Genomic DNA, 13,241 nt, shown 5'->3' with positions numbered 1-13,241 from the left:
TATTCTATATAAAATTCATTCTATATATAATACTAGATGTTTCATATTATTCCTTTAAAAACATTATGAATAAAATCCATTTCCACCCAAGAGTGTTTTTTGCTAGTCTTAGTTTTCTTGCAGTGCAGAGTACAATTAAAGAATTATGGAGGCAAGCTTATTGCCACAGATGGCTTAGGCAACTTATAATTTGATTTGAAAATAAGTTTCACCAGACTGGGATAATAACATTATATTAAATTAACATTTACTTCAGTTAATGGGTCATGGATCCTTGTATTTTTAATATATAAAATCCTATTATAGTCCATTAGCCAAAGCTACTAATTTCTTTTGGTATGCAGGTTATTATTATTATGAGTGCAGAGAAGAGTGCTCAAGCAGCAACTTACATAGAAAAGGGCAAAAGGATTAGGAAGAATCAGAGTAGTTCAAAAAAGCTTAAATGCCTGAATCTTCATTTTCCTCATATGGATAAAAAACATTCAACTTTTATGCACTGTAATGATGCACTGTCCATTTAATCTGTGTCTTCCAAAACCATCTCATTATGAATTTTGTACCTTCTTTTGTAGCATCTCTTAAATTTACAGCTCCCCCCTTTCCTTCTTTTATGAATACAAAACTCTCTCCTCAAATCCCTCTTCTGTAAGCACATTTCTTCTGCCAAGCATTTCAATATTGTTTTCTTCAAAGATATTTGCACTGTTCATGTTAACCTTCTCAGGAGTTGCGCTTATCTGATTTGACTTCCAACTGTTTGGGGAAGGAGCTGTGTCTTCTGATTTGTTGATACAGTTCTGAGCACAGTGATGGCCCTTTTTTGATTTATTGGGAGCTGAGAGAGATCAGCACCTCATATAAGGAGCTCAGTAACTAACAGGATGAGGACCAAAATAGTTGCTGGAAATCAATTATAGAGATTACCTTCATTTGAAAAGGAGACACCTAGGAGTTGAATCCTTTATTTGTAGCTATATATATGGGGATTTGACAGTTGAAAGAACCATCTTATTATTTGTTGAGTGCTACTTTTATGCTTGGTGCTATGCAGAACAGCGAAGACATGGTCTCTCCAACAAGTAACCTATATTGTACCTGTACTAATGTAGGTTTGGTGTCCTAGGTAATCAGAAGTACTATGTGCAAATCATCCCAGTAAATTCTTACATCTTTACTGGTAGAAAAATGAGTCAAACATTTTAGTTTTGATATGTGGTGATCAGTTCAAACCATTTTCTGTTGCACATCTTTGTAATAATTTGATATAACAACAATGATAGTGCTTACACAATTTCAGATTATGCAGTTCTGCATGCTGCTTCTAGCCATCTATCTCCTGCTGTACCTATATTTCTCAGAGGAATGAAGAATTTCAAGTACCTTGTTTCAGCTTTACTGAGCAATGCATCCCATCTACTATCCAGGAGACTCAACTGTTTCAAGATTTTCACTTTATCAGCAGGTTCTGCTGACTCTGCAATTTTCTCCCCTTCACGCTTGATTACCTCAACAGTAGGTTTGCGGTCATCCAGCAATCTCTGGAGAAGCTGGAGTTAAAGCAAAAAAACCAAAATCAAATTACTAAGGGCAACTGTATCAACAGAGAGGAGGAAATTTAAGGAGACTTTCAAAGTCTTGTGAAATATTGTAACTTTATGTAAAACGGCAACAGCAAAGAAATCTTGGCATTACTGTTAAAATACCAATATTGGAAAAAGAGACCTTTCTGACTTGGAATACTTAATTGTTTCTCTGTCAGTCAAAACTGGCATACGTTCATCAAGTCCTTGTCCCCAAAATGACCTCTTCCTGTAAACAAGTATGTTAATTGGCTTTTGTGTGGGGAAGCTGTATAGACACCACTAATGGTGCGTAGGCCCAAGGGAAAATGTTTTTGATATCCACCCAGGGAAGTGTCCTATTTAAGATATTTTAGCTTTTAGTAATATAATTTGTGTGAGTATTTATGAACAAACTAGACAGTTAATAAGGCTTAGTAAATATATATATATATATATATATATATATATATATATGGAACAAGCTGCATTTTCTATGGGTCACTTGGACCTAGTTACTCAGTTCCCCATGTCAGCTGTCTTCTATATCTTGGTCTAAAACCTAATGATCTTCCTATTTTTTCCTCACTATTTTTAATTACTTGCAGAAACTCCACCCATCTGTCAGCCCAGAGTGGTGTATTGCATACTACAACCTTAGACTTCATTGACTGTATCTCCATCTAAACAGGAAACTGACTATGGGTCATAATGAACAAGACCGCATCTGGCTTCTGAGCTCCATTTCTGGTGATTCTGAAGATTCTAGAAGTAATAACAACCCAATGTCTGGAGGAAATGATAACAGCACAACTTCAGCACACCCCACTGCCCACAGGATTAACCCCATCTTAGGGCGCAAACAGAAATGTCAGTTTTCTCTTGACCTGGCCGCAGAAAGCAGTCTCTAGTCATGGGCAAACAAGTGCATGGCTGCACACTGCTTCAAAAATAGCTGATCAGGTGAAAATCTGAGCCCTCATTGCATGTGAGCACAGATGAAGATGCAGATTGTCTTCTGTAATTTGTGTCTACAAAGCTCCCAGCCTGCTGCTGTTTTCAGAATGAGAGGGGGGAAAGGGGGTGGAGGGAGTTTGATTTCAGGCTTCTTCAGCCCCCACTAGAGGGTAGGGTGGGGTATACTGGAGCCCCTCTGAGGTGGAGAGAGGCTCCAATTCACCCACCCCACCCTTCAGCGCTGGCTGGGGAACCCCTAGAATAGGCTTCCTCAGTTCCCTTTCCCCCCTCCCATTCTGAAAACAGGGACAGGCTGAGAAGGAGCCATTGCTAGGGGAAACTGACTGCAGGCTGGCAGCCAGCAGCTAGACTCCCCTCCCCGCTGAAACCAGCAGTGAACTTCTGTTTAGTCTGGGGGATCATTGCAACTCAGAACGCTTCCTGCAAAGCATTCTGAGTTACAGCGAGGAGCTGCACTTCTGTCTGAACCTTTAAGATCCAATGACAGTGAGAATAAAGGGTGTGTATCACATTATGCAATCTAGCCCTGAGAAGAGAATGCATGCATTACAGTAAGGAATGCATTGCTGTTTTAAATATCCCACATGTTTCACTGTAATACAACATACTTGAGCAGACTTAATGCTTTGACATAGAAACTCATTATCCTCATGCAGTGGAGAGAGGTGGAGTGGAGAGAACCTGAATCTGAAGGAATAATGTTTGCTTACTTTCTGTTCTTGTATTTGGGCCTTCACAACTTTGAATTCAGCAGATGGGGGCTTCTGATTAGCCACAAGGTCTTCTGTATCAATGAGCCAGCTAAGCAGAGATTCAAGGGCATCCTGGAATCTCCCACAATGAAGGAGGGCTTCTTGCAGCTGAGCAGCACGCTGAACCACCTGGATGACAGATTATTATTTATATTTCTTTCTTTTTAACTTGTACTTCTTCAAAGTAACTAAGGGTTGCAGAATGGCTGTCATTATTATGCTAGTGCACTTTAATTTGATAGTTCTTTATAACAGCACAACTATCCTTTTAAAACTATGCTAAGGTAGCTATGAGCTAGGCCTCAAAATACCATATCCTCTATTAGGCTGTGGTCTTTTATTTAAAGGAATGGTGCTGGTGATTTAGAAAACTAAATCACCTCAGTAATCCATTACAGAAAATACTCCCATGATGTACAGTAATGTTGTACAATAATAGCAGTGTGAGATAGTGTCAAGAAACATGCTTCTAGGAAGTGTGCAATTTACAAGGGCTCCCTTGTAAAAACATTCAGCCAAGGATCCAGAACTGCAGCCCTTATTATGGGACAATACTCTCTTCATAGTTCAAAAAGCAGGGAAGGAGACGACAGATCCATGAATCATGAGCATCTGCTGCTCCACTGCATCATCCCTTCTGCGAGGCGGAGCCTGAGACAATGGGGACTTTTCCTACTTCTCACCACTGCTATATGCCATTTTCAACAACTGCTGTTTTTGCACGGTTGTACCAGAACTTTAATAGCATACAAAAGAAACCAAAGCTACAAAAAGTCACGCTTTCAAAGCAGTGGTTACTGATGAGGGTTATAGCACTGAAAAAGCCTTGAGGTACTTTAAAGGAAACTTGCTTCTGGTCAGACAGCTGTAATCTATTGCTGCTTAAAAAGTATTACTGGAAAATAAACATATAGCATAGTGAATGAAAATACAATAGGAAGAATCACCATAGATGATGAAGGGAGAGAAATGACTAAGAGGCTGAGAACAAACAGTGCCACTACCTTTCCTATGTACGTGGGCACTTTGTAGTTTATTAAACTCCACTCCTCTGCATAACCAGAGGGGATTGTGCAGTCCTGAGGAAATCAGTCCTCACTTAGTACCCCAAGACAAAACCTACAGAAAATCTGACAGAAATGACAGCCACACACAGCTGATTAATGACACAGACTTTTTTTCCTAAAGAAAATTACAAGGAAAGCAACTATACTAAGGTAGCACAATCTTGACACCATTACGAATATATTTAAATTTCATTTTTGAAAGATGGCAACATAAATAAGCTGTAAGAGCACGGAGAAACAATTAGGCAGAAATGGAGTTTGTAGGTGTACAGTATAATAACCTTCTTATTTAGAGTCTTCCATCGGGTGTTCACATCTTCAAGGTCATGCTCGAGGTTCTTGGTGCTAGCATTTTTAGCAGCACTTTGAATAAGGCCTTGACCTAACCAGTTTACTTCCTGTTGTTTAACCTGCAGTGGATCAATTTCCTCTTTCTGGAATACCTGCAGTTGGAAAACCAAAAAGAGTCATCTGTACTATTATATCTAATGGTATCAGCAGCATAAGCAACTGTGATGTGGCTATCAAAAGTAAAATCACACAGCATGCACTCATCTTAGTACAGAAAACTAATGCAGAGCTATATAGCATAATTAAAAAGAAATTGTATTTATTGAAACAAACCTCATCCTAAGTACAATGAAAGATAATCAAAGATAGTACAATACTTTTGGGGAAATGAACAAATGCTATCTGTAAAGGTATAGTACTATATTTACAAAAAGATTTCATATAAAATTTAAAGTCAGCTTCTAACTGGTTCTGCTTTGACTCCAGCTGGCACACTGGGGCAAATCCAGTCCTGGTACAGACAGGGCAGGATACAATGAAAACCTGCCTGCCTGCACATGTTACTAAGTGGCCCATTGTCTTCAGGTCACAGTAATGTGTTTCAGAAGGACAGAGAAAAGGAGAGAATGCATAGAGAAAGACCACAAAAAGAATACAAGGGCTAGTGTAACATAGAGAAACAGGTATACCATTTCAAAAAAACAAAGCAGGCTCTGAAAGAATATAAAGAGCATGTAGATCATAAAAGTGAGTGAACAAAATGCACACTGAGGGAGAGAACTGGATATGATTTCCAAAGACTGGATAAGGGTCAAAGGCCTGAAGTTACAGAAGACAAACTTTAGACCACACTTTAGGGCTAGGGACAGAAGTTACACACAAACTGGTTTAAGTGATCAGAAACTGGTTTGAACCTGTAACAGAACAGAAGCTCAGTATATATAAACCAGCTTCAAAATGGATGAAACTGGTTTAAGATAAACCTGGTTGAATGTAGTGTCAGATGTAACTGATTTGGGTCAAACCGATTTATGAAACTTGTCCCAGCCACATTTCTGGTTCAAGTTAAATCACAGTCCTCCCAGCATACTTTGCAGCCCTGGTTTGGGCTGTGTTGTCTACTCCAGAGAGCAGGGCTGGCCCCACCCCTCTGCTCCTTAGCTGGAGCAGCAAGGGCTTAGTGAGGGGGCAAGCAGCCCAGTCTATGGGGGGACTACCCCTCAGCAAATCCCAGTTGAGGTCTGGGGCTAGGGAGGGGGGTTAAACACCTGTTCCCCCACTCAAACTTACTGCTGACTGCAACTGTGGACTACAAATCCCAGAGGCATCTGGAAGCAGGAAGAGGAAGTGATGAGCAACCCAGCAGAGTACTGCTGCTGTAATTTTGGACTGCAAATCCCAGAGACCTCAGGGGCAGCAGGAAGGGGAAGTGAACTCACAGCCAAACAGCCATACTCTACTGTCTCCTGGCCTGAGCCATGGCAGGTATGTGGCTGCCTTTCCTGAATCAGAGGTAAATGTCTGGTCACTTCTGTTTCTATTTAAGCTGTGCAGTTTAAATCTGTTTCAATTTAACCTACAAAGACTGAATCGATTCAGCCTCGGGCTTTTTGACTGTCTGTACTTAGCCTAGGAAACTGTCAGCAATAGGAATAAATGGGGAAGTGAAGCACAGAGGAAGGAGAAACAACACCAAAGCAGATACTTAATGAGGTTACAAATTATTCTATTTAAAAAAGGTCAAAGGTTCACCTCATCCTAGACTGCATCAGGCTAACATCCTAGACTGCATCAGGCTAACAGGTTAAGGCACAGCAGTCAACAGCTTAAAAGGGTGTGATGTGGTCAGTATGATATTCAGGTGACTTTGAGTTACTACCCTAAATGACCAGGTGCCAACTTCCAACTATGTCATCTGGAGCAGCCTGCAGGACAAGCCCAGGGACAGGTTTGAACTTACACTTACAGAGCTGTAGCAAGACACTTTAACCAATCTGCCATCCTTCTATTTCTATAGTGGCATTCAGTAACAGCTTTGGTTTACATTTATTGCTTTCAAAGCAACCTTCTTCAGCTTCCTGAAGAGCAAGAAGCCCATCTAAGATACCATTTACTCTCCTTTTTGGGCACGAGTAACACAATGGTAAGTCACACATCTTAAAGAAAGAGATATCAGGTGGCTGGGCTATTTTCTGTACATTTGACATGCTAATAAGGTGGTGCATAACATAGACTGAACAGACAGGAGAAAGCACTGGAGTTGATGACACTTTTCTGAGAGCTATAGACAAGAAAAAAGGCAATTTTTTGTGAATACCTATAACTAATAACCAAGTAGCTGCTCCCATGCTAGATAAGGAAAAGTGCCAAGCTTTATTCTCTGCTTTTGGGTAATCATTTTATAAACATCTTTGATATCCTGGACTTCTTTTATATTCCAAAATGCCTTATCTTTCAAAAGCAATGAGGATTAATTTATTCTCCCAAATCCATCCCTTAAATACACGTAGACACGTCACAAAAAGAAGCTTAAAACAAATTAAAATGGTCTTTGAGGCTAGACTTCACCAGAACAGCTTAGCAACAAACCCTGAAATAGCTCAAACTTCTGCCAAAGTGCGTAGAAAAAATTACAGACCTGACAAACACTCCTTACTTAGTACAAAACTTCACTCTTAACTTTCTTACCTCATCCACCACTCAGAAAATGTTATAAGATCTCGTGCTTGTAAAATACCACTGTAATTTCAGATCTAATTTTTGGCATGCGGATTCAGGAAATGGGGCTCAGTACATGCAACAAGTCTTTAATCTGCGTACTTTGGGAACCACAACAATCCAACACTGTTGTTTGTACCTTTACAAGAAAGGCTGGTCAAGCTGAATAAACGAGCCATAAATGCCCTTGAATGGCATTGCCTTTAACCACAATTTGTGTAAAAAATGAATGCTAAGATCAATGCACAGTGGAGGCTTTCCAAATGAAGAGTAACAGACACCATCTGGACAATAAATAGCTCTGCACCAAACAGCTGGAAATAATTATCCCTGTCAGAAACTGCCCCTAATTCATTTACTAAAGTGACCATCTCACCCACTTCTGACATTTTGTAATGTGCTACACAAATAATACCAGTAACCAGATTTTCTTAGTTAATGAAAAATAAAATATTAGTTGCAATAATAACTGCATACCAAAACTTTACTAGTTTACTACTTTTAGGATAGCAAAGAAGAAAACAGCTTTTTGTTTCTGCTGAAACATTTACAAGATGCCTTTCTTTCTGAATTACCTTGTTAGACAATAGACCATTGCAGACTGTACCCGAGGTTTCTATCTGTGGGCCTGTAGTCCAAATAGTCCCTTTAGTTCTCATTGAAATAGTTTTTGGGCAGCTTATGATATTATCTAAATCCAGCTCCTGGCTAGAGAATTCCATTTCAGTTGAGTCTTTATGTGTCATGCTAGATTCCTCTGGATCAGACAAAATCTCATATTTTGTTAAATCCATGTCACTGGTGTTTATACCAACATTTGCACAGTAAACATCTAAATGTGGAGGTGCATCAGCTACACAATCCTTTTCTATCATTGTGACTTGTGTGCTAATTTGTTCTTCAGCTTCATACTCCTTTTCCACTTTTTTGTCTAATGTAAAATTATTGTTTTTTCCATCTCCCTGGAGATGGTCTCCATGTGTCATGTCTTCTTTCAAACAACTCTGTAAATTATAACATGTGCTCCCTTTCTCTTCCTGATCACTTTCATATTTCTGAGAACCACTCTTATCTGTTTTTTCTGGTGGAGAAACATCATGCAAGGTCAGTTTGTAGCTTTCTTTGTTAGCATGTGATGGAATCTTCTGTTCACTACTGTATATTGCAGGAAAAAATGGTCTGAACTGACCTACTACATGAATATCTTCTGCAGAAGACAAACTTCTGGTTTGATGTTGTTCCCCTATTAATAATGTGCCATGTTTTGATTCCCTTTCTGTTGGAGGGCTGCATAAACCAGAGTCATCCTCTTCTGAGGTGAGAGAATTAGTACCCCATTTGCTTGCTTTTGCTATATCTGAAACATCAGCAGTTTCAACAAATGAGCATTCACTTTTATTTGCATAGTCTGAAAAATTGGGTGGGACAAACATTCTCCACGATCTCCTATGTTCTTTCTTTTCTGTGTGAGACTTTGCTTTGGGTAATCCAGCTGTTCGAATTATATCACTGTTCAATTTTAGTGCATCGAAGATCATTTTTTCATCTAATTTGTTAGCTTCACGACCTCTAAGCTCAAATGCACTGGAAGAAGTAAGGGCACCGTTGGAACACAAAGTACTAAGATCCAGTGTTCTATGACTATATGGTAAAGTCCGATCTGCAAAATGTTTTGAGGACAGGCTGCCTTTAGAACCTGAATCAATCTGTTCATTCAGTCTCACTGTATCATATATTGACCTCTGAGGAACATAACAGTCTTCAATATTTAGATCTTCATCTTCTTCACCCTTCCCCACACAAGGAGGATTCTGACGTAAACAGTCTGGCCTGCTAAGTGGCTTTCCCATTTTGAAGGCGTTTATAGAAATATACTAGTATGCCTCTACTTTCAGCGACATATAATGAAACATGTTAAAGATGCTATCAGTCTGAAGAACTATAGTAAACATGCTTTTAGCAGAAAAACACACATATATAAAATATATGTCATAATTTATGAGGTGGTTAAGGTCATAATCAGTGCATCCGTGTACATGCAACTACAGCTGATTTAATTATTTTGTAAAATATAAAGTGCTTCAGTAAGTAAGGAATACAAGTCCTCCAATATCACAAAAAACCTCAAAACAAAACTAAACCAAACCCAACAGTGGCTCAAAGACTCAGAACTTTCCAACAGAATGTTCCATTTCTTCTTGCAGGTCAAAATTTGTATCTTAAATCTCCTGATTAAATTTTGCAAACAAATGAACATTATAGCAGGCAGCACATTATCTTCTGTAGGTGACCAATTAACTGTAATCCATGTAAATGTCCGCAGAATTCTATATCCGTTATAAATAAGTCATGGTGCAGAAGCTTAAAAAGAAATATCCCACAGTAGCCATGTACAGTTCAGACCAAGGCACCAAGAAAATCTTCAGGGGAAAATAAATCTAGAATAGTACAAATAATAAAATAGTCCTTTACTTTTTTTTGGCAGTAGCTATAAATAATCTTGATCTGAAAGGCAATTTATTTTCTTCTTGTACTAAGCTTCTTTGTGGCGCATTCAGAAGTTCCATAGGAAAATATAGTTTTCCAGGTAGCCAAGTCACTGCAATCAAACATCCCTTTGAGCTAATCATTAGAAAAGAAACTTTTTTTCAGCTCATTTTCTAAATATCCTCCTGGAGATTGTTACCCTGTCTAGGGCAAATGCAGAGTAGAATAATTACAGCATTTTTCCCTAAGGCACAGCAGATTTACATTCAGTTGAAATTCAGCAAAACTTAACTATAAGCTGTAGCTAGCTGACTGTGATCACCGTCTGTCTTCATTTTGAAACGCAGCTGGAGAGAAGAAGGCATAAAAGGAAATCCAACAATGAGCATTCACGTGTACCATCCAGTGTAGCTGATAAGCTTTCCCTGGTTTCTTACGAACTGACAGGCACCCTCCCAGCACTGAGCTTAAAGAAACGCCCTTTTTATTCTTTAGGCAACATCTGCTACTATCCCATTCGTTCTCAGAGTATTACTCTGCCTAAGCATTAGTAGGTGCCTGACCTCTTAGTGCCGCCCCCCATGTTTTCCGCCCCACGTGACTTAACTTCTTAGTCATCTTTTCACTTTTAACATTTGTCTTGTCTCTGAGACCAACTGAACTGTTTTAGTGGGAGGTACCTAGAGAGACTGTAACAAGCTGGCTGGTGGTGACATCACGTAAATCAGAAAACATTCTTTAGTTCTGGAGGACCGGGGCTGCTGAGAAGCACAGTGAAACATTGTTAATTAGTTCAGAATGTTGAAACTGACAACGCACAGCCTCGCTAGGTAACCTGACACCACTTAAGACTTACCGAATTTCCAGAGCACTTTCTTCAACCGGCAGAAACAACACTACTTTACTTAATTATAGAAAAAAAAATCTATCAGAAATGCTGACAGAAGAAAGAGAAATCCAATCTTGTGGATTTCTAGTGAATAGTATACTCAGTGCAGTCTGCAGGGCAACATATAGTCCATCAGTGTCCCCATTTAAAAGGGTACTGTCAAGTTAAAAACTGAACCAAGAACTTTAATCTCCATAATTTATATCTGAAATTATTACCAGATTTTTAGAAATCTAGTTTACCTGCAGTTATATTGTTTATACGCTTTTTGACATGTTCCTCTGAAAAATAGAACTGGATATTTCAATTTAGTTTAGTTTCTATTCGTCTGTACTTTCCCATACAACAGTTTCCTAGAGCAGTGTCTGACTAGCAAACACTAGATGGAGAACTTTATAAATCCAAACAAAAACCTCTCATGTTCCTATGGAAACTAAAATAAAACTCTGTGAAAAAGTTTATATTGATATTAGGACATGATCCTTAATGGAATTGTGCTGGCATGGAAACAATGAAACCAGGCAGAGAATCTGGCTCTAGACTCTGAAAAACCTTAAGAAACAACCCTAATATTTTGCACCTGAACATCCTGGTAATAGTCACTTAAGATGTAAATTCAAAGAGGTCAGGGGTGAACACATAATTCACCGATATACTACAGTGAAGAGGTCGTGTACAAGCTGCTTCCTCAGCAGTACTACTTTGCATACTATTATTTACCAGAGCTCTATGTTGCTCATGATGTGGGGTATCAATTTTAGTGACAGTTGAGACCACAGGTTAAGAGTAGCATATGGCACTTGGTGTTAAAGCGTAATAGAGCACTGCTAACTCAAAACCCTCCAAAGCTCTATTAGTTAAGCAGCAGACAGAATGTACTGTATTAAGTACACAAAAAAAACACTAGGAAAACTTTTGTTTTAGAGGATATTCAAAAAGGCTTTTAAGAAAGAAAATGCAACAGACATAGAGAGGTGGTCACTAATAGACCAAAACATTAAAAGGATTTAAACTTTCTTTCTGCTTTCATAGATTTTGCTGGTTTCATTAACTCACGCTAGTACAGATAATAATGTCTCTAGTGCCCATAAAATTAAACAAAGCTATTCCATATTAAACTATGTCAAACAGATACTAACTTGGAGACATTTGGAGACTAAAGTCTCAGATTTCTGTAAATGAGAATTATAACCCATAATGGTTAAGATGAAGAGGACATTCTTTGGCAATCCAGGCAAAAGAGTATACTAGCATCCAAAGCAAACACAAATTTCAACGGAAATGAAAGAGAAGAGTATCTGCTTTAGCAGGGCATGTTCATACTAGATTTTCTGTATTTTAAATTAGTTTTAGGTTTTTGTTACATTTCGTTGGATTCAATAGTAGACTAGATTTTCTATATTTTAATATTTTGATAAAACTTGGATTTTTTAATTTCTAGTTTTCATTTTTTGAACTAGCTCTAGGGAAGACCTTTTGGAACAATCTTATGTAACACCTGTAAGTATTAGATAGTTTCTCAAGTTAAAAAAAAATTAAAACAATCCTACTTTTACTTCTTACCAAAGATCATAACAAGTAGTATCCCCTATGAAAGAATTCTATGGTTTATTTTGCAAAAGTTGCTTAAATTAGTACATTAACAAAAACTCTGGATTTCAATAGATTATTTAAGCATATGAAAATGAACCTCAGACTGTTGCACAAGAACTATGTTGGTCCTATTGCCAAAAATAAATAAATCAGAGGACACAATCTATACAACTAGCATAAACCAATTATAATCTTTGTTCAAGCTCATCAACAAGAACGTTCAGGCAGTCAGACAAGCTAAGATTTCCTGTGAGTTCCAAATAGAAGCTTTCTTCTACATACATGCTACATAGTGCAACCATTAAGAAAAGTCTTTAAGAGCTATATTTACTACTCTTCTGAAAAAAATTAACAAAACCAAAGAATCATCCACTGATGAATTTTGGAATAATGCCATATATCTTCATTAATAAGTAGGGAAGGGATTTTTACTGTAGAGATCTGCAAATGTTACAAGTAAGTAACTGTGACTGAGGATGGTTAGGAGCGGAGGAGGAGTTGGTTATTTTTGTTTTGTTTTGTTTTTCAAAAGATGGGACCCAAATACAAAGATATTTCCAAATCCAAACTTCCCAAAATTTATAGTGGGGCCCAGATCCAGGCTTTTGGTTCAGGCCCATCTCTACGGTTTTGTTCATTTTGCTTTTAAAGAAACAAAAGGGATATTCAGCAGAACTGAACAGAGCAAGCTCATCTACTGAAGTTTTCTTTTGTTACAGATCCATTCACTTCATATTTTTTCACTGATAAAACAATGAAATAAATACAATAAAAGACAACAGACTTATTTCTCTGAGAAATTAAAAACAAACTTTGAACAGGAACACAGAATTATTTGTTTTTTACCTTCTGCCCGAACACCAATGGGTTTTTTTTTGGGGGGGGGGGGGGCTAACTTTTTTTT

At 38.2% G+C, this 13,241-nt stretch overlaps 1 protein-coding gene across 13 annotated transcripts in view; it reads right to left on the bottom strand.

The window, feature by feature from the left end:
• DST (dystonin) overlaps window positions 1-13,241 on the bottom strand; it is a 569,390-nt gene that overhangs the window by 95,886 nt on the left and 460,263 nt on the right. For all 13 annotated transcript variants that reach the window (XM_019520527.1, XM_019520528.1, XM_019520523.1 and 10 more), the window contains 3 exons: window positions 4,641-4,802; window positions 3,251-3,421; window positions 1,384-1,550 (listed from right to left, as the gene is read on the bottom strand). In XM_019520527.1, the coding sequence (XP_019376072.1) occupies window positions 1,384-1,550; window positions 3,251-3,421; window positions 4,641-4,802 (500 nt within the window). The remainder of the gene's footprint in view (window positions 1-1,383; window positions 1,551-3,250; window positions 3,422-4,640; window positions 4,803-13,241) is intronic.

Source organism: Gavialis gangeticus, unplaced genomic scaffold (genome assembly GCF_001723915.1).
Source record: "Gavialis gangeticus isolate Ggan-Ray unplaced genomic scaffold, GavGan_comp1, whole genome shotgun sequence".
NCBI classification, from domain to species: domain Eukaryota; kingdom Metazoa; phylum Chordata; order Crocodylia; family Gavialidae; genus Gavialis; species Gavialis gangeticus.
Note: the sequence above shows the minus strand (reverse complement) of the source record. Positions and strands in the feature narration are given on the sequence as shown.